Source organism: Ambystoma mexicanum, chromosome 12 (assembly GCF_040938575.1).
Source record: "Ambystoma mexicanum isolate Mex_15411 chromosome 12, UKY_AmexF1_1, whole genome shotgun sequence".
NCBI classification, from domain to species: domain Eukaryota; kingdom Metazoa; phylum Chordata; class Amphibia; order Caudata; family Ambystomatidae; genus Ambystoma; species Ambystoma mexicanum.
In genome coordinates this window covers 28,718,311-28,745,713 of record NC_090936.1, presented here as the reverse complement: position 1 = coordinate 28,745,713, position 27,403 = coordinate 28,718,311, and the positions used below count along the sequence as shown (strand labels likewise).

At 48.2% G+C, this 27,403-nt stretch overlaps 1 protein-coding gene across 1 annotated transcript in view; it reads left to right on the top strand.

Moving 5' to 3' along the window:
• The window catches only part of HDAC10 (histone deacetylase 10), a 706,011-nt gene that overhangs the window by 303,523 nt on the left and 375,085 nt on the right, over window positions 1–27,403 (top strand). Inside the window, exon 8 of the mRNA XM_069627848.1 lies at window positions 17,469–17,595. Coding sequence (XP_069483949.1) covers window positions 17,469–17,595 — 127 coding nt within the window. The remainder of the gene's footprint in view (window positions 1–17,468; window positions 17,596–27,403) is intronic.

Genomic DNA, 27,403 nt, shown 5'->3' with positions numbered 1-27,403 from the left:
CAGTTGGCATCCATTTCAGCAGTTGCACTTCTACCAAATCACTAGCACCAGAGCAAGTGTATCTACACATGAGCATATCTACACACTTATACCATGTGGACGTGTGTACAATGCAACTGTGTCTCTAGCAATATCTTAACTATCATTTGGCATCAATTTTATAGCAACTGTGTCTGCATGCAAACTTTATGTGCCTGCAATCACATGTGGACACTGATAGCAAGTGCATACTGGCTCACTTCGCTACCCTGCCGTACAGGCGCTATCTTCCACACCAGCTTTGAGTATGCCCATAGCAACTATGGGCAAACATTCTTATGTTCAACCGTACCCACACAAAACAGCCACCCTGCAACATGACAATCATTTCTGCAGTGCTGGAAAAGTGCATTCACAGAAATTGCATCTGCATGTTCTTTGTATCTTTACCTAATTCACACACCAATCATATCCAATTCATTCCTACAGAAGACGTGTCACTTACACCACACATAACATTACTCGCAGTAAAACAATAAACAAGGCAGGATGTTACGAGGTACGCAAGACACCGCTGCCATGTAGTTGGTGTCCAAGTACCACTTTCATGACACTTAGACCTCAAGGGAGGGAGCCAAAGTGGCGTGTATTATTTTGAAAAGACACCCCTGGAGTGGAGGGAACCTGAATGGTGTTCTGGTCTTCCACAACGCACCGCTTGAGTAGAGGGAGCGGGACTGGCCTTTCTTTGCTTGCCAAACCTTAGGTGGAAGGAGCCAGATTCGGGTTCCTGTCCAAAGTACGCCGGAAACGGATGGGGCTTTCCAGACGTTTTTTTTATAAGGCAATCCCGAACAGGAGCAAGCTGCACTAGCGTGCCTTGCCAGGACACCCCAAAGGGGAGTGACCCAGAGTGCTCCACCCTTCTTCTCCATGGCCCGCCTCAACTAGAGGCGATGGAGTGGCATTCCTTTCCAAGATGCACCTGCTTTGGAAGAAACAAGCATTGCGTTACTTTGCAAGGCACACCACGCGCAGAGGGAGCTAGACTGCCTTTTCCTTATGAGGCAGACCTGAAGTGAAAGGTACCGGGGGTGATGTCTCTTTCCCAGGCAGGCCTCAAGTGGAGGTGGCAGGACTAGCATTGCTTGCCTAAGCACGCCAAAGGGGAGTAAACCAGAGTGCTGTCCCCACCTACTCCAAGGCACACCTCAAGTGGAGGGAGCTAGAGTGGCATTTCTTTCCAAGATGCGCCTGCTTTGGAAGAAACAAGCATTGCGTTACTTTGCAAGGCACACCACGCGCAGAGGGAGCTAGACTGCCTTTTCCTTATGAGGCAGACCTGAAGTGAAAGGTACCGGGGGTGATGTCTCTTTCCCAGGCAGGCCTCAAGTGGAGGGGGCAGGACTGGCATTGCTTGCCTAAGCACGCCAAAGGGGAGTAAAGCAGAGTGCTGTCCCCACCTACTCCAAGGCACACCTCAAGTGGAGGGAGCTAGAGTGGCATTTCTTTCCAAGATGCGCCTGCTTTGGAAGAAACAAGCATTGCGTTACTTTGCAAGGCACACCACGCGCAGAGGGAGCTAGACTGCCTTTTCCTTATGAGGCAGACCTGAAGTGAAAGGTACCAGGGGTGATGTCTCTTTCCCAGGCAGGCCTCAAGTGGAGGGAGCAGGACTAGCATTGCTTGCCAAAGCACGCCAAAGGGGAAAGACCGGCATGGCACAACTCAAGTACAGGGACTCATAATGATTACTATTTCGCAGGCACACCTCCAATGGAAGGAGCCTGATTAGCGTTCCTTTGCAAGTCACGCTTTGAGCTGAGGGATCTAGACTGATGTAAATTTTCTTGGCAGGCCTCAAGGGAAAGCTACGGCTGTGGTTGCCTTTCCAAGGCAGGCCTCAAGTGGAGGAAGCAGGACTAGCAATGCTCATGAATGCACGCTAAATCAAGTGAAGTGAGTTGACATCCTGTTGCATTTTCATTGAAGGTACACCTCCAGGGCAGGGTGCAAGAGTGCCATTCCTTTATAAGACATGCACGATTTCAGTGGCTAAGGGTCCCTTTCAAGGAATGATGGGCATTTTCGGAAATCAGTCGATCTCCCAATAATTTTCCTTTGTATGATACAAAAGGAAACAAGACTGAAAGCAGAGGGCAGGCTGGGAAGGGCATTGGGGACAGTACACCCGAGTATCCTTCCTCTTTCCTTGTTTTGTACACACCTTACATTTTCGGTACGGTTGTGCCTTCGTGGCAGTGGGAGGAACATAATCACCAAAGTGTCGCTCTTGCAATCTGGCCACATCTTCGATCTCTGGAAAGGAGGGAATTTGTACATGAACATTAGCCAGAGATTGAACAATTGCTAATTCAAAATCCAAAAAGGAGAGCTTGTTTTCTGGAGTAGCTGCACGGTACACCACATAAGCATTGTACGTTGCCATATGCACAATGTGTGTGGCTAACTTTTTGTACCAGAAACGCGACTTGCGTTCAGCGTGGTATGACTCAAGCACTTGGTCATTATTGTCTACTCCACCCATGTATTTGTTGTAATCCAGAATGCAATTGGGCTTCAACACTTGATGAGTCTGCCTGCGCAGAGGGACAGCTGAAGTACTTTCATCATGAATAGTACTTAGCATGTACACATCCCTTTTGTCGCAGAATTTCACTGCTAACAATTCATCCTGCCGCAATGCCATACATTGTCCCTTGGCCAACTTCTTACACACAAGTTGTCTGGGGAAGCCTTTGCAGTTACTGCGGATTGTACCGCATGCCAGTGTGCCCACATTGAACAATTCCTTGAACAGTGGAATTCCAGTGTAGAAATTGTCTACATACAAATGATGTCCCTTGTGGAGCCATGGTGTGAGAAGATCCCAAACAATCTTCTCACTTGTCCCTAAATGGGCTGGGCAGCCCGGAGGATTTAGGGTAGAGTCTTTACCGGTGTAGACTCTCATGCTGCTGACATACCCAGTGGTACTTTCACACAACATGTACATTTTAATCCCATATCGTGATCTCTTGCTAGGAATGTATTGCCTGAATACTAGGCGACCTTTGAACAACACCAACGATTCATCAATGGATATGTTCTGGCTAGGAACATACACCTCTGCAAATCGGTGAGTGAAGTGGTCCAGAAATGGCTTCAGTTTGAACGGCCTATCAAAGTTTGGGTCCGTTCTGGGTAATGCTGCCGAGTTGTCATTGAAGTGCAACATACGGTACAGTGCTTGAAAGCGATTTCTGCTCATTGTAGCTGAAAAAAACGGGCAATAAAGTGGTGCTACAGTAGACCAGTATATCGCAACAGACGGCTTGTGTCCAATTCCCATGAGCAGAATGAGACCCCAAAACTGTCTCATTTCAACATCGTTTGTGGGTACCCATGCTTGTGCTCTGGAGTGGGGTTTCAGAGTGGGACCCCTAGACCTCATGAACTGTGCAGCGTATAAATTGGTTTGCTGAACCACATCTGCAATGAACCCATCATCAACAAAAAGGTTGAAAAAATCAATAGGCTGAAACCCTTCTGTATTCACTGTGCACCCTGATATACCAGTGAAAGGGGCACAACAGGCTGAGCCATTGCTGGAGGCACCCAGAGCGACTCTTGAGTCATGTCAGGAACTGCCACATTGCGTGGCCGTCTTGCACGTCCCCTCCCCCTTACAGGTCCCCTGCGTGTGGGAAGTGTGCGAAAAGGTGGACGCACTCTTCCTTCCTCTTCGTCATCAGATGATGACGATGATGAGTGGGAGGAGGGACTTTCGTCAATGGCCATCTCACTTCCCCAATCACTTCCCTCCTGCCCCTTAGAAGCACTATCTGTTTCAGAATGCATGTACACATCTGTGCCTTGCTCTGAGCCAGACTCCATCACTGCAGCTAATGCCTCCGCACCAGACATTGATCGCCGAGAAGCCATGAGTACCTTCGCTATGGAACCCTTCACTGCCCAAAGACCAGATGAAGACTGAAACAATAAGTATGTGTGCTTCTGAAAGTATGGAACGTAGCACAGTAAGTGGTATTCAGTGCCACAAACCTACTCCACACAAGTACACCAAAAGGTCCAGACTTTGCTCACAAACTGTAGCAGCCCTCTGCAATATGACGTACTCCCTGCACGCTACAATAAACGGAGTAGTACTTTGCAAACACTCACGTGAAATGCTAAGGACCAGTTGACTGCTTTCCTACAAGTGGGTAGACAGCTACAACACACCTGCACCTAAAAGAAAGAGAACAAAAAATCTATGGACAATGTACTATTGCGCTAAACTGTACAGAATTACAAGCGTGGGGACGAGGATTTCAGCCACACTACCTATCAGAAACAGCCAACATGCTTTGCACCATTCCTTTTTTTTTTTTTTTTTTTTTTTTTTTTATAATCTGAAAGATTTTTTAACAAAGGTTTCAAAGGTTTCAGAGTGGTTGGACTTTAAAAAAAAAAATTCCAGAGCGTCAGGAGCATCTAGAAGTAGAAAAGGGAAATGTCCTGCATGTTTGGTGGTCATGTTGATGGAACTTGTCGTGCGGTCTGCAGCGGAAGAAGCACGTTTAAGATGTAGGTCATGATATTTATTGTTGCAAGCTGCCATGACTGTTTGTCACCGTCTATCAGTTTGTTCCAGCACGATTCCTCATCTTGCAAGGTGAAGTTTGTGAAAATTTCTTTCAGATAAGTGCGGCGGATGTCCGTCGTTATCGGGCAAGACAGAAGAAGGTGACGTATTGTTTCCTTGGCTGTGTTACAGAGCCGGCAGTTGCTGGTAGAGGATAAGTGTCTGATCGCTAAGATTTCATTTGTTTCCAGAAGGTTAAGTCGGGTTCTTAAGTAGTAGATTCTCGCAGCCCTAGTTGGGAATAGTTTCAGGTATGGTTGGACCGAGTCAAGTTTCTTGCAAAACGCTGGAAGGTGGTTAGTGAGTTTATATCGGGTAGCAGAATCGATGGTGGTAATCCAGTCCAGTTCCTTGATTTTTTTGGTGACTCTGACTGGGTTGCAGATGAGGTCCTCCGTGCTGCAGGCAACTGAGTCTAAGATGGATAAAATTTTTGTTTCCCAACGAATGAGCATTTGGCAGGTTCCGAGACGAAGTTCTTCACTTATCAACTTGTAGGCGTATAAAGCGTCTTTCTGGATGCACTTCCGATAGAGCAAGACACTGCTGCAATCGACAATTGATTTTAATGATGAAAGAGTAAGTTCACGTCTGATCAGTATTATTGGCGTGGATTTAGGGAGACCTAGGACTGTTCTCCAAAAGGTTGCTTCCAGGTTTTGCCACAGATCTTGGGAGAGGCTTGGCATTGCGTCGACGCCGTATGTCAAAGATGGTATAACTTTCTTTTTATAGAAGTCTCGTACTGGTATAATCGAGAATCTGCCGAATTTAATGTCAATGGCTTTTCCTTGTATAGCTAGTTTTGTGGCTTTTCCCTGTAGTGTCTCTTTCATCGCGTTGTCTCTTTGTGAGCTGTCTAGGATGACCCTTAGATATTTGAAGGTCAAAACTTTCTCGACAGTTGTTGAGCCTAGTTTTAAGGGTGGAATGGGTTTCTTTTTCGTAGATTTCTCTATGACCATCATTTTGGTTTTTGCTTGGTTGATTTCTAGATTGTTTACCGTCATGTATTGTTGTAGGTTTGTGAGTTGGCGTTGTAGGCCTATTGGGGTATTGTCCAGAAGAATCAAATCGTCGGCATATAGGAGATGACTGATCTGATCGCCTCCGAGTTTAGGAGGGAAGGCTCGAATCTCTTTTTCTGTGTCTTGGAAGTCGCCTAAGTAGGACCAAAACAGAGCTGGGGCCAGGGGGCAGCCCTGTTTGACTCCTCTGGCTGTTGTTATCTCATCTGTTAACAGTCCTTGTTTGTTCAGGCGTACCCGCATAGAAGTGTTAGCATGTAGGACTTTGATGGGGTTTAGTATGTCTGGCGGACATTTCCATTGGACCAGTTTCATCCATAGTCTTTCCCGGTCCACCTTATCGAAAGCCTGGGTTAAATCGACAAAGGCGATGTATAGGCGTGGGCGTCCCTCGATGATTTTACTTTTCAAGGTACTCAATATTATTATGTTGGCGTTTGTACCCAGGTTTTTTTTAAAGCCGGTTTGTAAGTTGTCCTGGCAGGGGGCTTCGTTCGCCCATGCTGTAAAATGGTTTAACAGTAGGGACCCAAACAACTTTCCTATCGAATCAAGAAGAGCGATCGGTCGGTAGCTGGTAGGGTCTGACCTGTTTCCCTTCTTGAAGATGGGTACCACGTTCGCACGTTTTCCACGTTTTGCACCATTCCCTCCTCCATGGGATGCTTGTGGATGGGAAATCGAGGTGAGAAGCAACCATGCATGTATTAGTGATTGGGTGAGTTGAAAAGCCATAGGCAATGAAGAAGCAGAAAGGGAAGATAAATAAAGTACATGGCAGGCCCTTCCAGGCAACTGCTGGCACACTTTTGACAAAAACACCTGCTCATTCACATAGGGGTGTCTATTGTAAGGGGAAAGCTCACAAGGACAAAATTAATGCAAGGCCAAGCAAATTGATGTAGGCCGAAGCAAGTGGTGATGGGTAGCTAAGAAATAAGCAGCACAAACATACTGAATGCTTTGACATGCCAAGGGGAAGGAGGTGGGAAAGAGGTGAAGAAGACAGTATGTTACCTTGTGCCAATAACACAGTTGTGCTGGGGCAATTGTAATCAGTAAAGGTTGTCTGCTTCTGTGGCCCACCGCCTGCACTGCACGGTGGTAAGGTGACTTGCACATGCTACACCATTACACTTTGGCAGGGTGACTAGTCTGACAGAGGATATGACCTGTGCAGCAAGGGTGCTTTGTAACCTCTCTGAATATAGTTACTCTGACAGAATGTGCGCCATTCATCACACATGCATGCAATTTTGGACACTTTGATTGTGAGAAATTGGGGCGCAGCTCCTGAACTACTGGTGAACTTGGGGCCATTCGACTACCAAGGCAGAGAGGCAGCCAAGGTCACACACATCAACCACCACCACCCTTCATCTCTGCCTGGCCAGCACTGCAGCTTTCCCCTCTAGGACGGGATGGGGACCGTGCCGGGGCACCCTGCACCCACTGCTGCTTTTGAGGGACAAAATATCCATCTGGGAGATGGACGCCCAAGGCCAATGACTTCACCCCCCACCCCTCCTGCCCCTCTAGCTACCCTGCGTTACAGCTTTTCCCCCTGCAAAAGGATGGGGACCCTGGCGGGGCTCACTGGGACGACTGCTGGAAAAGGACCACAGAAATGGGGATCGTTGCAGTAAAAGTAGTGTTCTCTGTATCAAGTGTGCGTACCATGCTCAGAAAAAAATGACCATCTGCATTACTACCGGCAACATTTTTGAAAAGGAGCTGCTACTTATGTCGGCCAATTTTTCCTTCTGCAAAGCAGCCACCTTCCTCAATGCAAGGCACTCCCATCACTGGCCCCCGAACCGCCCCACTACCCTTTCTCACCCATACCACTGACACTGCAGCCATAGTTTCTCCCACCACAGTAACCCTCCACCCGCACATTACCAAGTAATATATGTGGTACTTACATAAGTCAGCAAAAGCTTTTCAGTAGCCGCAACTGCAACGGAAACGTAAAAGAATTACATTCAGTGCTTTGCCTACCAATAACACATCCACACTGTCTGGCATATATCTGTACATTTTTCAGCTCCTTCCACCACATACATGAAACTTCTCAGTCATCTACCTCCACAGAAGGCTGGACTGCACAGTGATAGCAAACTGGCATAAGACCAATGGGTGTATGGCAACACCCAGCACACAAAAAAAACATTGCACAGATGGCTAAGTGGCAAACTTCCCTCCCAGGGAAACAGCACTGTTCAGCTGCACTGGGGGGTGTTTTGTGCGCTACCCCGGCAAGTGTGTTCCTGGCCACCCCAATACCTCCCCAGAGCACCCACTTCCTTCACAACACCAACACTACAGGCCCTGTTCACCCCCATCCCAATAGCAATGTGCCCTCCACCCACTATGCAATGTTGGAATAACCAAAATTTCATACATACATAACAAGGGAGAAGCTTGAACTGCTCAAGACCTGTAAAGGGAAAAACAAAACATATATTATCTGTGTCAGCCCACCCAAATACCAGACCACCCATATTGGCCCCCCCTGTTGCATTGGCCAGTATGTTTTGGGCACCCCGACGCCAGACTGGCACACCAATGTGCCCCTCTACGCCAAGGCAGGTATAGTAAACGAAGAACACAATTCAAAATGGCAGGCTGCCCTTTTGCGGGGGCGGAGGGGCCCCCTAAACCGCTGTGGAATTTTCTAACGTGAAGTGGGGTGCACCTCTCCACCCCCACCCCAATTGGAGGGGCGGCCCATCTCATGTAGCCCTCCCCATGGGCATATAAGGGGGCAGGCTGTCCTGCACTCCTCCCTCGGCTCAGGCGTCCGTTCCTAGGAGCAGATATCTGGTCCCAGGGAGGGCTGCATGACATGGCACCCACTCCATTGTGGGCGGGGGGGGGTTAACGCCCCATCCCATTAGAAACTTTCCCGACCCTTTGGGGTGCCCCACCGCCCCCCCTAAAAAGCGTTCCACCATTTTCACTTTTTTCCTTTGGTAACCCAACTCCCCTTGGTGCACAGGGGCACATTTGTGTGGCTATCGGCCCCCAGGGTGCCCAAACCCTACTGCCCCATCTATTGGGGGTCCTGCCCCACCTTTTGTGGTGCCCCCCTCCCCACCCCCAATGGCTGGGGGACACACCTCATGCAGGCCTCCCTGGGCCTCCTACAAACGGATCCGTGAGGTACACCCCACCTCCATTTGGGGTGAGGGGGGAGAGGGCCACCACAAAAGGTGGGGCAGGACCCCCAATAGATGGGGCAGTAGGGTTTGGGCACCCTGGGGGCAGATAGCCACACTAATGTGGCCATCTGCACCAAGCAAAGTTGGGTAAACAAAAAACAAAATACAAATTCATAGGCTGTTTTTTAGGGGGGGCTGAGGGCCACTCTAAATTGGCAGCGAATGATGTACCGCAACGGGGGTGGCCCTCAACCCCCCCACCCCAAATGGAGGGCCCCACCTCATGCAACCCTCCCTGGGGGCAGATAGGGGTGTCCACCTCATGCATCCCTCCCTGGGGTCAGATGCCCCTTCCTAGGAGCAGATATCTGCCCCCAGGGAGGGTTACAAGGGGTGCCCCTTTCTACTTCGGTTGGGGGGGGCACCCCCCCCTTTCATTCAATAAAAAATCCATGGTGGCTAGTGGCCCCCCACCCCTTCCCCCCACCCCCTTTCCCCATCATTTCTACTTTTTTTTTTTCATTCCCCTGGGGCAGATGGTCAGCCCCAGGGTTCACACATGCTTTGGGGGCCGGGAGGGGGGAGAGGGCTGCTTACTTGAGGCAGCCCCCCCCCCCCCTCACAAACGGATCCATGGTGGTCTAGTGGGTTGCTGGTCACGGATCGAGCGCTCTGAGCCGGTCCGTGACCAGCAATGCCTCATATATGTGGTGTCCTTGGAAAGGGGGGAACCCCCCCTTTCCAAGTACACCATTTTTTGCAAAATCCCTGGTGGTCTAGTGGGCCCCAGGGCCCCAACACCCCTCCCACCTCCCCCTTCCCTCTAACTTTTTTTTTTTTCCCCACCCGTATTCACCCCTGGGGGGCAGTGATCATCTGCCTTGGGGCCACGGGGGAGGGGGGCTGCTTACCTAGTAAGCAGCCCCCTCCTCCCCTTGCGTCACAAACGGATCTGTATTGATCCAGTGGCATTGCTGCCCGCGGATCGCACGCCCTGCGCCCGATCCGCGGGCAGCAATGCCACACAATGGGTATCGTTGTAAAGGGGAGAATCTCCCCTTTCCAACGATACCCGCCTCGATCTCTGGCTTGAAATACAGCCGGAGATCGAGGCGGACAAAGATGGTCTCTTACCTTCTCTCTTCCCCGCAGCAGCCGAAAATGGCTGCTGCGGGGAATTTACTTTCATTTTCACGCCGACGTGCGTTAGGCACGCCGACGTGAAACTGAAGGTAATCCAGCCCCCTGGCAGTGAGGGGGGACCTCCCCCTCACATAGCCCGGGGGTTGGATTACAGTTTTGAGCGATCCCTGCTTTGGCCATATGCACCAAGCAAAGTTGGGTAAACAAAAAACAAAATACAAATTCATAGGCTGCTTTTTAGGGGGGGCTGAGGGCCACCCTAAATTGGCAGCGAATGATGTACCGCAACGGGGGGTGGCAGGAATCGCTCAAAACAAGGTGCCGAAAAGGACAAGCTATCTCGTCCTTGGCACTGCGTGTGCACTGTCAAGGACGAGATACCTCGCCCTTGGCACTTAAAGGGTTAAACATGGTGCTTTCTTATTGAGAGTAGCACACCCCCATAGTTGCTGTCATGACCTTCTGTAATAGCTCAAAATCAATCGGCCTCCTCGCTGAAGTTGGTACCGCGGCCCCCCTGCCCCTGTCCCAACCTTTCAGTGCTGCTCTTACCAGAAAGCCCTTAGTTGGGTCTTGCCGGCCCGCCAGCTGGCTATGAAATGCCTCTGCGCTGAGGTGCCCTGCCAGCCATGATCTTGATTTGCCCGCCCCCTTGGCCCAGAGCACAAAACAGTCTACCCTCTCTTCCACACTAGCTCCCCCCAGTTGTTTGGTGTTCTCGAGGAAAGTATTGAAGTGAGCCTTGTATCGAGTCCATGTGCTCCCAGCCAACGCTCTGGAAGCGAGCTGCCTCATTCCTTAACCCAACTCACTAGCTGCCATAGTTCCTTGTCGAACGGAGTCATGATGGGCTGTGCTTGCATGTGCGCTTTCCTGAATCGTGTCATCATTATTGCCTCTCGGAAGGACCCAGCCATCACCTCTTGCTGCCACTTTGCCACTTGATTATTTGTTGGTTTGCTCGAACTGTGCACGCCATACCGGTCACACTGAGTTGTGTTATTTGTGCCCTGACCCTCCGTGTGGTCTAGCCTCCGACAATGTACCCGCCACCCACCCTCCGTCGTTTTGCCTCGTGCCCCTTGCTTGCGAGGTGCCCCCGTCCCTTTACCACCTGACAATGTTTTGAAAGTAAGATATTCTGGAAGATGTATTGCGCTAGGTGGTAAGATTTCCCTGTACCCATCTACCACAACCTTTGATCGTGCTGCCCAGAACATGCTTTCTTGCCTCCTAGTGGCCCCCAGTAGCTGGTGGTGAACATAAGTGAAGAAGGTGGGCCTTGGTGGTGCTCCAGCTATATGCAAATTTAACAGATGAAGGTGTACTGCCATCTCCCTCTCTGCCGTGATCACTCTATTCAATCATGGTGTCCACTGGCTTGACGTGGCCGTCCGCGAAATTGCCGCTTAGGTTCTACGGTGACCTTCAAGCGCATGAAAGTGCAATGGTGCATCCTGTCGTGAGCCTATACGACGTGAGCCACTGAAACTCCACCGGTCCCGGCAGGGTCACCCTGCATCAAGATGTCTAATTACCTCACTTATGCTGGCCCACTCACGTCCCATCGTGCAACGCACAGATTACGGGCCCTGTATTGATTGTAATTTGTTGCTGGATTAGTATCCCAAACTCAAATACGGGTGCCCTTACGTAACGTTTGCTTGCGAATTGATGTCTTCATTGTCATGTGTACCTATGGTGGCTTTTAAATTTGTTGCAATGAAACCTCTATAGCCCCCTTCCAGGAGATGAACAATACATTAAGCCGCACTTACGCTTGCATTACCATGACAAATTAACCCGTATCGTTGATCGTACCCCTTAATCTTGTGCCTCCCTTCGCCCCCTGTTGTACCGGACCGAGCACCCCACTCCCCAGCAACTCTCTGCTCAGGGTGAGGGGGCTGGAAGCGAATGTGTGGTGCTCCGTGTGGTCTTGCTTCCAACAAGGGCCAAGCGTCAGCCAACCGTGGTGTGAATGGCGCGCGCCACTACATTGAACTCTACCCACTTCGTCCCATATTCTATGCATACCCATGCCCGCATGGCGGCACTCGCTGTGCTATATGCCTGGCGTTGTCACCTTCGTGTCACAAACCGGCGCTGGCTTTGTGCCGGCATTGGCCACAAGGTACATGTTCACCGCCACCTAATTAGGCATGATTCCACGATCATGGCAGTTGTTGGCGCCAGGCCACTTTCCCATAATGCCAATTATTTAATTGGACCCAAACGTACATTATGGCCCCTGATCCTCCTGGCGCGGTTGCAAAGCAACCAGGATTTCAAAACCAATGAAATAATGTGAACATATATAAGTTAGTCATGGCAAACCCTCGTGGCCTTTCTCCCCCACGTGGCGCGACGCACATGGTTTAAACACCTACAATGGCCGTTGGCAGCGCCATGCCACTTTTCTAGAATGCCCAATCTTTAAAGAGTGCAAACATACCTCACAGCATTTTTTTTTCCTTCTTCTTCTTCTTCTTCTTCTTCTTCTTCTTCTTCTTCTTCTTCTTCTTCTTCTTCTCCTTCTCCTTCTCCTTCTCCTTCTCCTTCTCCTTCTCCTTCTCCTTCTCCTTCTCCTTCTCCTTCTCCTTCTCCTTCTCCTTCTCCTTCTCCTTCTCCTTCTCCTTCTCCTCCTCCTCCTCCTCCTCCTCCTCCTCCTCCTCCTCCTCCTCCTCCCCCCTACTGGTGCGGTGGCCGAGGAACCAGCATTACCACAATGGCGCGGGGCCATGAAACAATCAAAGTAACGACATCGCAGAAACTTACAGTATAATGGCGCAGCAGCCTCCATTACCTCACACGCGGTCACCCCAATCCGGACCTTGCTTGCCCATTTGCTTATGAGGCCGCGTGGTAATACAATCCTACACGGCAAACCTGCGCCTTGAAACACTTGTGTATAGGCGCGTTATCAATTCCATGTAACAGGCTGTGTGGCGCAAACTAATCCTCTACAGCCCCGTGCGGCCGCATTGTGCTGACATGGCAATGAGAAAGGCGACCTACCCAGTACACGTGCACCAACCAACAACAATCCCCGTTAACATCGAACCACCCCTCGGCTTCCACCCTGACCTCTTCTTAGCTCACCCCCTGTCCACGTATTAATCTCTCCGTTACGAACGCTTGTCGCAATGCATATGCCCCACCATTCCCTTTCAGACAGCCGTAATGGGCGCAGCAGTGTCGTTCAATTTAATTGTATTCGCGCCGCCTTGCAAAGCACGCCTCCCCCATCCCCGCCATTAGCCACGGGGCTGGCAGCACCAACCCCACTACCGCCCTGCGATGCGAATTCTGACATTCCTGCCCATCTGGATGTTTGATAATGCAGTGCCCAATTAATAATTCCCATACCAAGACCCTCCCGGATTTGGCAGTGCTAACGGTCCAGCTTGCTCGCCGCCCCCCTCATATAGCCAGAACCAAATAGCAACCGCAGTACCCGGAATGACCCGCGACTCCGACACCTCATAATGTTTTGCGACCTCCCTTTTCTTCCCGCTAACTGTGCTCGCCGTGATCTGCCCTGACAAGCGCTTTGCAGCGTTGTTCATTGGGTGACCCATTGTTGCCAAATGCCTTTCTTAGTGATTGCACATGGACCTACACGCTTCGTTCAGGTAGATCTGCCCGAGTCAAGTCCCCCAGGCGCCTGCCGTGGCTCTCCCCGTGCCTCAGCTAACGCCGCCTGGATAGCGGCACTCATCGGCAGAGCTTCGTTAACGACCACCTACCCTTGTAATGCTCCCTACCCGCACTCCGACGCACCTTATACCGCCCGCGCCATGCAACGATACTGCAACACCCCTCCCTCCCCCTCCTAGCAATCCCTAACTCGGCGCTGCTATATTATGCTACCTTTAAGCCATCCGTCGGTTGCATCACGAACCTAGCAGGCCCCCAAACACTTGTTCCCCGCCACGATTTTCCATACCTTTCTACTCCCGGCTGGAACCGAAAACCGCTGCAGCTCGAACTCCCGAGTCCTAGGCCCCCTACTTCTCCGCCACACCTGGAACAGCGACACCGCAGCAGAAAAACAAAATCCACGATCCGGTGAGGCAGGAAACCGAGGGAGAATGTGTTGGTGTCTAGAAAAGCCCGTGCCTTTATGGGGCCTGCTTCTCCCTCGGTTCCCTGCCCCGCCCCTCAGGTTTTGCGCGCTCCCGTCTGCTTCCGGGGGCGGGCTAACGTGTTCCTCCCCCATCCCCGACCCCTGACCTGGTTGAATAGTGGGGGAGGAGGTCGGCTGGGCAGCCCCCACTAAGGGGCGGCGCCTGCCATGCCACCTTCGCTGGCGAGTTCGCCCGCCAGAGTTCCGCCTCACCACCAGCTGCCAATAAAGGGTCTCTCGTCTCTGTTTTAAGTCAGGAAAACTGTAGTTAGTAGCCCCTGGTATGGTAATGTTTATTTATATAGCGCCTGTACACAGCCAAGTGTTTCAAAGCGCTCAAGGAGGGAGGGAACACAGGAAGAAACCGTCGCTCTGAGCCCTTGAATTTCTGAGACAGTAAAGGTCTGCACAGGCAGATTAAGTGAATATGAAACATTTAACAGTTTACATACAGCAAATAGGACTGCCGGCGATTCTGCGGTTTTTCCAAGTGCACATTAAGGGGTGAAGACAAGGGAGAACAGACAGACGATCTTTAAGCAGGGCTGTATACAGATTGTGCAAGTGCGAGATGGCAGGGGACCAAGTGCATCAGTAGAGATTGGAGAAGTGCAGGGAGAGAAGCTCTCAGGGTTTTTATTACAAGTGCAGAGTGGTGCAGGGCCTTGCGGTAAGTGCAGAGGGCCTGGAAGGGGTGCGTGGGACCTGTTAGACTCTGAAATACACCAGGCGGCCAGTCAATAAGCTGTGTGGAAGGAGGGAGAGAAGGAAGAGCAGAGAGCTAGGTTAGCAGGGTAGGATTAAAGAGCATGAAGAGGAGAAGAGGAAGGTCTTGAGGAGTTTCTGAAACTTGAGGTGTCTTCCGATCACTGAATCTGACGTTCACTATTCGAGAAAATATATCTGTATGGTATTATTTGCACAAAATATGCAGGTCTGAGCAGAGCGATGTCGGTTCAGACCTTCATCAGCTCGCTGCTCAACAACGCCCCCCTTAATATTATATCATTAACCCCTAATCAAAACTCCGATAGCATCCCACCACCTCTAAAAGCAAGAACAATTATTTGCATGATGGAAATTAAAAACAAAATTATCTGGACATATACCTTCCATCGGTCACAGTGTTCAGTACCCCCCTAGAATTGCACTACAAACAATAGAACACAGTTTAACCGGACAGACAATTAATTAAACAATAAATAGCGTAAGTGTTCCTTGAGTGACTTGTGTGTTCTCCGTGCAGGACAGTAGACCATGCAGCCAGTTTGGAATGACTAAAACCTTGCGCATGGGCAGTGTAGTTTTGTGCCTAGTGTAAGGAAGGCATGGTATCAAACAGTAAGACATACACAAGTGATCACAGTTCAAGGGTGTTTATTGAACTTCAATTGGATTTGAAAAAGGCCTATCTAAACCTAAATCTAAAGATGAGAGCAAGCTACGACGATTAAATAATAACGCAGTTCTAGTAGTGTCTATCAAAATAAAAAGGTCCTATACTAATAAACCTATTGCCAATCCTTACTTCTAACTACAAATAGTGTGGGAAACAATGTTATGCAAAAGAAAAGTGTTCAAGAAATTGTATGTCAGGATATTCAAGCCATTGGCTTCCCTTCGCTACATTTTCAGCACGGGACAAGGCAGCACACTCGAGTTTAGCACAGTGTCTGGCTTCTCTAGCACAAGGGTGCACTTCAAAACTTCAACATCATGGCCTTCTGTGCCAAAGTCTCTTTGCCATTCAAAGTCTCTTTTTCAGAGGGCCTGATGCAACACGACAAACATCAAAGTTCCTTTCTTCTCAGGATTTCACATGTACAAATTCTCGGGGGATTTTCTGTTCAGCCCGGGTCCCCCTCCGTCGAGGTCAGACCCACTTTAACACAAAGCTTTCAATTGATCTGATCTCCCTCTGCCGGGCTCGGAACCAACTTTATATACTTCGCCACAAACTTTCTTTACTGTATCAACATCGAAGACTTTCGATTGTGCGTGGGATTTTTGCTTGACCTGTCGCACAACCACCTTCATTCACAATTCTCTACAACTCTTTCATTTTTCAGCAGGATTCCTTATAGAGACCTTCGATTGAGCACACATGCGGTGCCGGACCACTCTGTCGAAGGTATTGAATCTTAGTTTCAAAGTAAAATCACTCCTCAGCAGTTCAACTTTACTTGCGTCTTTTATCACACATATTTCAAACAATGTTGGTTCCAGCGCTCGCCATACAATGTTGCAGCTTGCAACCTTGGCTTCAACACAGACCAGTCTTGTATCTGTCTCCCCAACTCACTGGCTGTGTTTGTTTCCCTGACGCTGCTTTATTCTTGGAGCCAAGGACAGTACCACAGCGGCTGGTGATTCTGACAACTGTGATTATTGACGCAGGAGGGCCTCGGGTATCTCCGACACACAATACAGGATTCTTCAGTTATTTTCCGGGTCTTGCACTTTCCAATCTTGAGGGCTCATTAAAGCAACAGTTCCTTGTCGAAAAGGTCAAGGGAACTTCCCTCCTTACGATCCCCTTCTGTTTTCCAGTCTTTCTCGTTGAGCTGCCATCTTCGAACTGCTCTTTCCTCATGTGCTTTGCTTCCTCGGAGTGGTGCTCTTGTGCTCCGCCTTTCATCCTTGTGGGGAAGCCTAATGGAAGTCAGGTGTGTCTGATGGTCACTAATTGCCTGACCTCACCTGGTCATAGTATTGGGACAGGTCATGTACACGGCTCGGGTGTTAATCTCTTTTCTCTCATAGCGGGCTGTCCGTGAGAAAGTGTTTGTATTGTAGAGGGAGTGGGGTGGGGGGGTACAGTTCCTAAATATCCCACTTGGTAGGATGGGGTAAAGGTGTTATAGGGATGGGGATACTGTGTCTCACCATCTGGTGTCCGTCTCCCCGAAAACCCCTCTCCCAGGTGATCCTCCCGCACTAGTCCACCCCCAGGAACCGGATCCAAAAGCAATGGCTGTGTCCTGGCCTCCTGGATGACAGATCCCTGCGGACTAGTGGGTGAGACACCTTCTGGTTTCTCACACTAGCACCACCACACTGTGGCGAGGAGCTGTTAGTTTGTCTTTAAGCCTATTGGTGATGGGGTAACAAAACAAATGTGGTGGATGATGCTTGCTCTATTGCAGGGTCTCATGTTGCAGAAAAGAGCGTATTGCAGGTCTGCCGAGATTACAAATATTGATATTGAAAAGTATTACATGTGGGGTGAACATGTTTTAAATCTTTATAAGCGGTGAACAGCATAGTCTCAGTGTATAGATAAGGTTACATTTTTACTTGGGACCCTAAAGAATGTTGTCTACTAAATGCCATATGAGTCTCAAATACATATTCTGTCTTTAATTTTCATATTTTAGTGTGTTGTATTTCTCATGGCATCTCTACCAACATCAAGAGTTCTGGCCAAAACTGAGGGAGTCGGATTTTGATGCTGTCGGTAAAGGAGACGGAACGGGATTTAACATCAATGTCCCCTGGAACAAGGTACAGTGCTGGCCACGTGGTGGTGCACTCTGAATCTCACACGTTCACAAGTAAATGAATGTCATATATTCTACAACAATAGCTTCTCAGCTCTGTTGACCTAATAAGTTGTTTAAAGTTCAGACCCATGGAAGCTTAATGTAATATTCAAAAAAATCCTCAGGGGATATACCTTGGAAGCATTGGTTATGTTGACTGTGTTGCCGCAATATATAAACATTTATAATGTCATTACAAATTGCCTTATATCGGTTCTGGCTACAGGCAAAAAACTTATTATTACCATCACAGTCGCCTGACAAAGCGATCATCACCCAATAAGACCAATAGTAAGGAACATTAAGTCACAATCAAAGTCAGTGAAAGTAATAACATGGTTGCACGGTTGTGACAGGACCGTATTAAGTTTGCTGTTAAAGGAAACTAAAATGAAATTTTATGTCACAAACCATCTTGTAAGCCGGATGATGTACTGACCTTTCCTGTGAGCATTTGTACCTGACAGACAGACGGGATAGTTGGGGAAGTAGCTAGAGATACACTCCTGACTTGAATTGTTTTGAACTGTACTCACAGAATGGTAACACTGAGTTCAAGAAAAACTTGTTTGAATGAATACTATGGAATGAAATGTATGATTGATTTAAAGATGTTATGGATTTCGTAGCCCACAAGGCCTAATCTGTTTATTTAATCACCTTGCTATTGGTCACTTAATTGGCTGTTTACTATTTTATTCACATAGTGCTGTATTCAATTCATTTAATTACGCAATCAAATCAATCCAATTAATGTTGTTGTCGCCACTGTGCTGTTGATGTATACTCTATTGATTTTACTTTGCTTCATCTTATTGTTCATTCCTGCTCCTGAACCTCGATTCCAACACTCCCTGTGTTCTCATTCTGCTCGATCTCTCCTCTGCCTTTGACACTGTCAACCATGCCATCCTGCTCAACCGTCTCCGTGATAACCTGGGTATCACTGGTCAGGCTCTGGCATGGCTGACCTCTTTCCTCTCCGGTCGACCCTCCCAGGTCCAAATGGGCTCCTTCCTCTCTGACATCTTTTTCTCCACCTGTGGTGTCCCCCAGGGATCCAACCTCTCTCCCTGGCTTTTCAACCAGTATCTGGCACTCCTTGCCCACCGCATCGCCGCTCTCTGCCCCCACTTCCAGTGCTATGCGGACGATACCCAGCTCATTTTCAGGCTACCCTCGGCCTCCTCCCCTCCTTCCCTCATCTCCGACTGTCTGTCTGCTATCCAGGAATGGTGTGCCGCCAATGACCTCTGCCTTAATGCCAGTAAGACTGAGATTCTACTCATCGGTACACCCACTCCCTCCTTCCCTGCAGCTCTCTGGCCGGCCTCCCTTGGCCCCCTTCCTGCCCCTACCTGCAAGGCTAAAAACCTCGGGGTCATCTTCGACTCCACACTCTCCTTCTCTCCTCATATATCTGACGTCTCTAAGAAGTCACACTACCAGCTGCACCTCCTCAGAGGTATTCTTCCCTTCCTCTCCTTCCCCCAGAAGCTCACTGTCTCCCGAGCCCTGGTTCTCTCAAGGCTGGACTACTGTAACAGCCTCTATCTTAATCTGCCTGCCTCCACTCTCCGCCCTCTGCAACTTATCCAGAACAGAACTGCGAGACTTGTCCTTGGCCTCAAGCCCAGGGACCGTATCTCTCCAGGACTGAAATCTCTTCACTGGCTCCCAGTGGCTGCGAGGATTAAGTTCAAAACCCTCTGCATTGTCCACAAGGCCTTCTGGGGCCTGGGGCCTAAATACCTTCAACTCTCTCTTCCTAAATATCTTCCTTCACGAGCCCTTCGCTCATCCGTCTCCAACTCCCTCATGGTCAGCCGCTTCTCGAAGCAACGAGCTGGGGGTAGATCTCTCTCCGCAGCAGGGGCCTCCCTCTGGAACAGCATTCCTGCCTCCCTGAAACTTGAGGAGAACCATCTCCGGTTCCGGAAGCACCTTAAAACCTTCCTCTTCGCTTCTGCCTTCTCTCTCCCTCTCCCCTGCTAAACCTGCTTAACTCCCCACTGAACTCTGCACTAAACCTGCATCTTGGCCACTCTTAGCGACCTCGGTCCAGGGCCCAGCCACTCTCCACTTGCACTGCCTCCCTGGCTCCCCCTGCACTGTGGGTCTGTCACTGTATCCCTACAGCCCCCTTCCCAGCACTTGCTCTGCACTTACCTCGCACTTGCCACCAGCTGGCCCTTTTATTTATTATTTATTATTTTATTACGCTACTTACCTTGTATTGCACTTTCCCCCCCACCTCCTCCCCTTGCACTTTCTCCTTTTCCCCTTACCTCTGCACTTGCGCGATCTGAATGACACCTGGCCTAGTAGGATCGTTTGTCTGTCTTCCCCTTGTTTCCCTCCGTCCCTGCCTCGTCGCGCCTTGAAACACTTGTGTATAGGCGCGTTACAAATACCATATCATATCATATCATATCATATGCTGTGATAATGTACGTAATTTTATCTGGAAAAATTGTTTTGTCTTTCCTTTTGTGTAAAGTTCAAAATGAACTAAATCACAATAAAAGATTATTATTATATTGTCATTACTTGAATGCATAGTTGTGCAGGGGCATAGTTGTGAAGGCATGTAAAACACGTGTTCTTGGCCTTTCGGTAGTGCAGTATAAAATCTGTGGTATAGCTGAGAGCAGTGGTCAAATTCTCAAGTTGCAAGCTACTATCCGTCATAACACATCACTCGTTACCTCACAGTCTACACATGCACACAGCACACCATTTTTTACTTGCCAAGAGACAATTATCATTGGCTAGTGGGGAGTGCACATTTTTAAGCCCTGGCTATAATAGTTATTTTAAGTCCTGGAAAATTAGATCCTCCAAATGATTTTGGAACTATTAAGTAGTATTATTTTCAAAAAGCTAGACTTTGTTAAGGTCCTATCTTGAGCTGTTTTAGGGTATATGGAGTATATGATTTTGTTTAAGTAAATAAGAGCTTTTATAATTCTTATTTATTCAATGTATAGGTTTCTTATATGTTAAAGAATACTTTTTTTGTTAAGGTTTTTTAAACCAAAAATATGATATTAAATAACAAACCTGGCAACTAGAATGAAGAGCGGGGTTGCTTTCCATATCTAAGTTTGGAAAAGTGATATTTGTGCACATTGCTGTTGGAATGACTTTGTTGAGAGGAGTTGTTGGATAGCCATTCTGAAAAACCTCCATAAAAAAAACAAATTTATTGCAAAACCAAGTTGATATTGCTGATTACTCCCGATGCACAGCTCAATGTTCCTCTCCACCACCCTCATACCCCCTCTGTGTCTCCCGTGCCTCCATTTACCGGCTTCTTGGCTGCGTCACATCACTGATTCTTCTGGGGATTGAGATCTGTGTTGGCGGCCTGCCTGGTTTCTGTGATTAATCCTGCAGAGTCCTCACAAGGACCCTACCTAAAGTCTCCTCCCAGGTGTCCAAGGAAAGGCATACGATTCCTGATCCTGAACCTAGGGGTAGTATTAGCCGGTAGGATCACCTGGCAGGAGAAGGGCCATAGGGGAACAGGAGGACTCCTTTGGGTGAGACACGGTATTTATCTTCCTCCAAGAAGAAAGTGTTAGGGATACTAGAATATGTGATGGCCTCTTGTCAGAGAGAGCTTTTAATTTCCCTAGTTAACTATCTCACTGTGAGTGAAAACAATAATAACCAGTTATGCAATGGAAGGAAGAAAAGCCTCTTTAAAGTCACTGACCTACATAGAAATTAAAGCTCCTATAAATCACAGGAGAGTATTGAAAATGTGTCCTTAAAAATGACCAACTTAAATGTGGAAAATCATAATTCGCCTGTAAAACTGAACTCTACCTTTAAATCCTTATGATACTCATTTAAGGAATATAAATAAGGAAAGAAAGGCACTTGGTGTTGATAATTCCAGTAGAAAAGCTGACTTGTATATTGTGGACTACAAATCCCACAAATCCCAAAGTACTGGGACGAAGAAGAGGGCTGCAGAGGCACAAGACTGCAAGTTGCAGCGTATTAATGTTAATGACCCACACCTGAGGGAGACTGAGAGGCATAAAAGGCCCCATCGGGTGCAGGCCATGAGAGAGGAGAGTAGCAGCAGGAGGTGGAGTAGTCGTGATTTCTCCACATTGCAGGAGAAGCAGAATCTTGAGGAGAGCGGACACGCTCGGACCACTCTTATGTCCAGCAGTTGCTGGTCCTGGTAGGGTATCTTCTTCTGGAGATCTTGATTACCCAGGTTGCGTAGTGGGGCGTTGGATTTCGGGAAGGGTATGTTTGGAAAGCTTTCCCCGGAGTAAGGAGGGCTCCGGTGGCAGTCGAGCACCGGGGAGCCTCTGGAGCAGAGAACGCTCCTTTTTTTCGAGTGACGCGGGTCACAGGGGACCAAAGGAAGAAGGTTTCTGGGTCCTGAAAATCAGTAGAAGACATGGAGGCCACGCAGCTAGCGGACGCCCATGCCAGACCCGGTGAGTTCACTGTTGTACTGTGATTGCAGAATGCTCTTTGAATTCCTACTGGCCAAGCCAGGGACTCATAAGTATGGAAGGAGAGTAAAGGGGCAAAACAATCCATATCTTGAATTCCTCACTGATGTAAATTTGAACAATAATCCAGTTGAAAACCAAGCTGATGTTAAGAGGAGAAAGTGGCAGCATAAGAACTTAACAGACCAGAAAGGTGTGATTGTATTTATGTGTGTCAGAATACCAGTCAGCACCAAAAGAGGGCAATATTACAAGATACCAATACAAGCAACTAATGCCAAAGCCAAAAGAGAATCAGACCAAGGCAAGTTAAAAAGGGCAATTCCTGTTTGGACATGTTTGGACCAGGAGGATCCAGGGCAGAACCCCTGCTCAGACAGTAGGTAAGCATGCTCCAGCATGTGTTTACTCCCTCTGTCCCCACAGGCCACCCCCACCCCTCTGGTCCCCACGTGATGTTCCCTTGTGCCCCCCCTCCTCTCGCACACAGGTGTTGCCTGTTTTGCTTGATTCTGATCCCCCCCCCATCCTACTTCTGCAGGAGTCCTGATACATTCTGGTTTCACCATCACTGTCTTGTGGTCAATGCTGGATTTTACTTTTATGGACTTCATTGATTCATGGTGCGTCACCCTTTCTCATGGTGGCCCTGAATCATGCTGTTCCCATCTTCATCTTGTATCCAGGCTTGCAAAATTATGAGTTACTTCTGACTTCTGCAATTGTATTTGCTCTCCCCTCTTGCTTCTGCACTCTTTTTAACTGCTTACTCTCTGTTCTCTCCTCCTCTCCCTTTCTCCCTTTTCCTATATCCTCCCCTCCTCCCCTTACTTTCTTCTATGCACTTTATCAGAATTGTCCCTGGACCTAGTATGATAGCAACCTCATATGTCTCCTCCGACCCTCCCCTTACTGATTTCCCCCCCTTGTGCCCCACCCCCCCCAGCACTATCTGAAATGTCGTCTGGTCTAGTACAGTAGTCGCCTGTCTGTTTCCATTTCCTTCCCACTCTTTCCCCCTCCCTTCCATATCTATGTCATAGCTCTTGCACTATCTGAAATGTTTTCAGGCCGAGTGCGATAGTTAATTTCACATCCTTACTGTTCATGGCCTGTAAGAATGTAATTGTATTTTCTCTTGTTCCCTCCCTTGCCTTAAAGCACTTTGAAACACATTGTGTATAGGCGCTATATAAATAAACTATCATATCATATCAATCAATGTTGACAAAGACAAAAGGGACTAATAACAAGTCCATTTGTTCTGAAACATATTGTCCATATGTGAAAGGGTTCATAAGAGAAGCTGGCTTAAACCCACATTGCCAAAACCAAAGAACTGTAAAACTGAGAGAGATCCATTTTCGGCATTTGGTTAATAAAGGAGTGGGGAAACAACAGTGGCAGGAGGGCTGTCCTTCCGATAGAGGATATTCAGGAGGAGTGGAGCATAACCTGCATTTCATATAGGAATCACAAGAGTGTAACAAACAACACCAGTGTGGTTCTTGCTTTCCCAGAAGACATACCTAAACTTGAAGTTGTAAAGCAAGAGACATTGCTAATTTGTTGGAAGATCATCTTTACCACAGACGTACTTGTAGTTAGTAGTTTATTCTGTCCTGGCAGGAGAGTACACCAGGGCAGAGAAACTTGTACTAGTCGGCCTGGCAGGTGAGTGGAACAGCTGGCCGTCATTGAATTTCCGTGGTGTGGTTAAGTCTTGAAGAAGAAATGGTAGAACCTCTAAAAGGTTTTTGTGAGTTGATGAAGAGTCATCCTGACACATAAATATTGTGGAATCTGGTGTTGTGTGAACTGCTGCAGAAATATCTAACATTGTTAAAACAAGTGTTTTGGTGAACTGTTGCATAATTATGTTGATAAAGACATTGTTGTTGATCCTAATGAACTATGGAACACTTTGTGATGATAAGTAGTTCTGAGCTCTTTTGTCACAAGTGGAAGGAGGAGCATCTTGTTGATGAGAAGAAGTTGTTTTGAGCTCTTTGTCACGAGTAGAAAGAGGAAAACCTTGTTCATCATTTTTGACCTGTTGGTTGAATTCAAGTTGGAACATTTTGTTGTCAAGTTGGAATCAACAGAACTGAATTGAAACTTTGTTACAAGACAGGCTTTCCTTACCCTTTTGGAACTATTGAATAGAACCCCGCTTAAATCTGGGGAAGGGGAATTCTCCCAGATTATAAGGAGCGACAGCTTGTGAACATAACTGATATTTGCTTTGTTTGAACTGCCATATATTACCTCATTGAGTTGTTGTATATACAAGTGTGAGCGACAGAAACCTAATGTGAGAGTGTTTCCTTTAGTTTATTTTAGGCAGGGAAATCCTCATCAGTGTAGGGATAGTGAGGCGTGTGTCCAACCTTTTGAGTTAATAAAATGGCATCTTTTGAAAAATCTTCACAAAGTTGTCCACCTCACATTTCTGACCCCTGACACTTCTCTCCTCTACTTGTGCTGTTCTGCGTTGGCTCCGCAGTACTCTGCTTTTTACGTGTAGGTGTAGTTATTTGACCAAACGGTCCACCTCGTTGAGGTCCCGTCACTACTGCTTCTTTCAGTATGTCCCCCAATTTGTCACAGTATACTGAGGCAATCCATATCGGGGTATGAATTCTGTCAACAACGTTTTGGCCACTTTATCAGCATCTGCCTTTCTACATGGGTTATGCCTCTACCAACTGTAAGGGTCCAGACGTACAAGTTTGATACAGAGGTGGCATATTGGTTGGTATATAATTTTATTTACAACATGTGAGAAACCTGAAGGTGTCTCACCCGCTAGTCCACAGGGATCTGTCATCCAGGTGGCCAGGACACGGCCATCGCTTTTGGATCGAATTCCTGGGGGAGGACCAGTGCGTGAGGATCACCTGGATGAGGGGTGTTCGGGGAGTGGAAGTGGGACACCGGAAGGGGAGACGCTGTATCCCCTTTCTAATAACACCTTTTCCCCATCCTATCAGGTAGGATACCTAGGAATTCACCCTCCCCCTTTTCTGACACAAACACTTTCTCACTGACAGTTCACTGTGAGCGACAACGGACTAACACCAGAGCCGTATACCTGACCTGTCCCAACACCATGGACAGGCAAGGTCAGGCAATTATGGATTATTACACACCTGGCTTCCATCACACTTCCCCACACGGATAAAAGGCGGAGAACGAAAGCACACTCTGAGCGAGGCAAAGCACACGAGGAAACAGCAGTTCCAAGATGGCAGTTTAATACAAGGAGAAATACGGCGAGACCATAGAGAGTGGCAAGGAGGGAAGTACCCGTGACCTCTTAAGACCGTTATTTTTTCGGGAGCCTTGGAAAGTGAGAAACCGAAGACCAGGAACTAAGGCTGATCAAACCTGCACAGTGTGTCAGAGGTATCCACGGCTCTCCTGCGTCGATAACCAAGGCGGGGAGGAGCGAATGCTGCTGTGGTACTGTCCTTGGCTCCTACAACAAAGCAGCGTCCAAAAAGACAGCACAGCCAGTGAGTCGGAGAGACTGATATCAAACCAGCTTGTGTTTTGAACCAAGGTTGCAAGCTGCAATATTGTACAAAGAGAACATTGTGTGAGGCGTTTGCAGAGAGCAACGCAAATATAATTGGAACCAAAGAATTAATTGAACTTTACATTTTGAACTCTGAGAGGGCAACAAAAGATACCATACACAGAGTGGTCTGGCACCACGTGGGCGCTGATTCGAAATTCTCTGTCAGGTATCCACTTGATGCTGAGTGTGAGAAAAAGGAATAACGAGATCGTAGTGGTCACGCAACAGGTCAAGCTAAAACTGTGCACATTCGAAGGTCTTCGCTAGTTTAAGGTAAATCACAATTGTTCCGAGCCCGGCTGAAGGAGACTAATTGACCGAAAGAAAGGGATGCAGAGTGCTGTTGAAAACCAGATAGCCAGTGGGAAGGATACCAGCTTGTGTTCTTTAAGGCACTCACACCTTAAACCTACGTTTTGCTAAGCTTGTGGCCTTATCCCTGGGCTGTGCAGGAGCTTCCCGACATCCTCCTTCTCGTCTTCCTATAGCATGAGATGTGATATCTCAAGGGGATGAAAGCAGCATTTCAAGAGCGACAAGAACTTTGTAAAGCAGATAAACGCATCCTTCGTGGATCGTGGCCAGGATGGTGTGGTATGTTAGCCAGTCCCCCACCCCCAGTCGTAGTGTGCAGCATGCTTCTTGGAAATGTGTCAGTGCTCCCTCTTCCGTGATGTCCATTAATCGTGTGTTTGCCCATTTATCTGTCTGGTTCTAGTGTATTGTCCGTGTTAGCCCATATGATAGGATCGACCATATGCTGGCCCTTGTTGATATGTTCTTGGTTAGTGCCCCTTGTGCTGCCCGGAGTCTATGCCATTGATGTAGTGTTGGTCCTATTATCGGGTGAGTTTTGAGTTGCGGCAAGAGTTTGTGTGGTGGTATGTCTATGGTCTCTATGGGATTTAATGGAGTCAGCAGGGCTAGTTCTATGGTCCGCCAACTGGCGTCGTCTTTGCATTTAACCAACTTTTCATCCAACTAATCTGCGCCGCCTGATTGTAGGCTTTTAGTGAGGTGGCTGCCAGGCCTCCGTTTGTCTTGTCCGCCTGTAATATGGGGAGGCGGGCTCATGCTTTGTTCCCCTCGCCAGACGAATTTTGTAACGGCTTTATCTAGGTCTTTTAGCTTGGTTGATGTTGGGCAGGTCGGTTGCATCATGGCTATATAAATTAGCTTAGGGTATGAATTCATCTTCAGGCCGTTTATCCTCCCTGTCATGGATAAGGCCAGCGTGTCCCACCTCTCTAAGTCTGTTTTTATTTTCCTCAGGATCTGTGGATAATTTAGGTCACAGAGTTCCTCCTTTGAGGCACTAATATATGTTCCAAGGTATTTGATGGATCGGAGCTGAGGGCTTAACGGTGCCACCCCGCCTGGGTCCCAGGGAATGTCTTGTTTTAGGGCCATAACTTCCGATTTGCTCCAGTTTATTTTATATCCTACCATCAGGCCTATGTCCTGTAAAAGTAGCCTGATATATGAGTTGTGGGACTAGAGCTAATGTATAGAAGTAGGTCGTCCGCGTAGAACGAGACCCGATGTTCTTCCTCCCCTTGGTGTATCCCCGACCAGTTTGGATCTATGCGTAATTTGATTGCCACGGATTCTATGGATAGAACGTTGAGAAGTGGTGATAGTGAACATCCCCGACGCGTTCCGGATTGTAATGGAAATTCTGCAGAGGCCACCCCGTTGGTGAC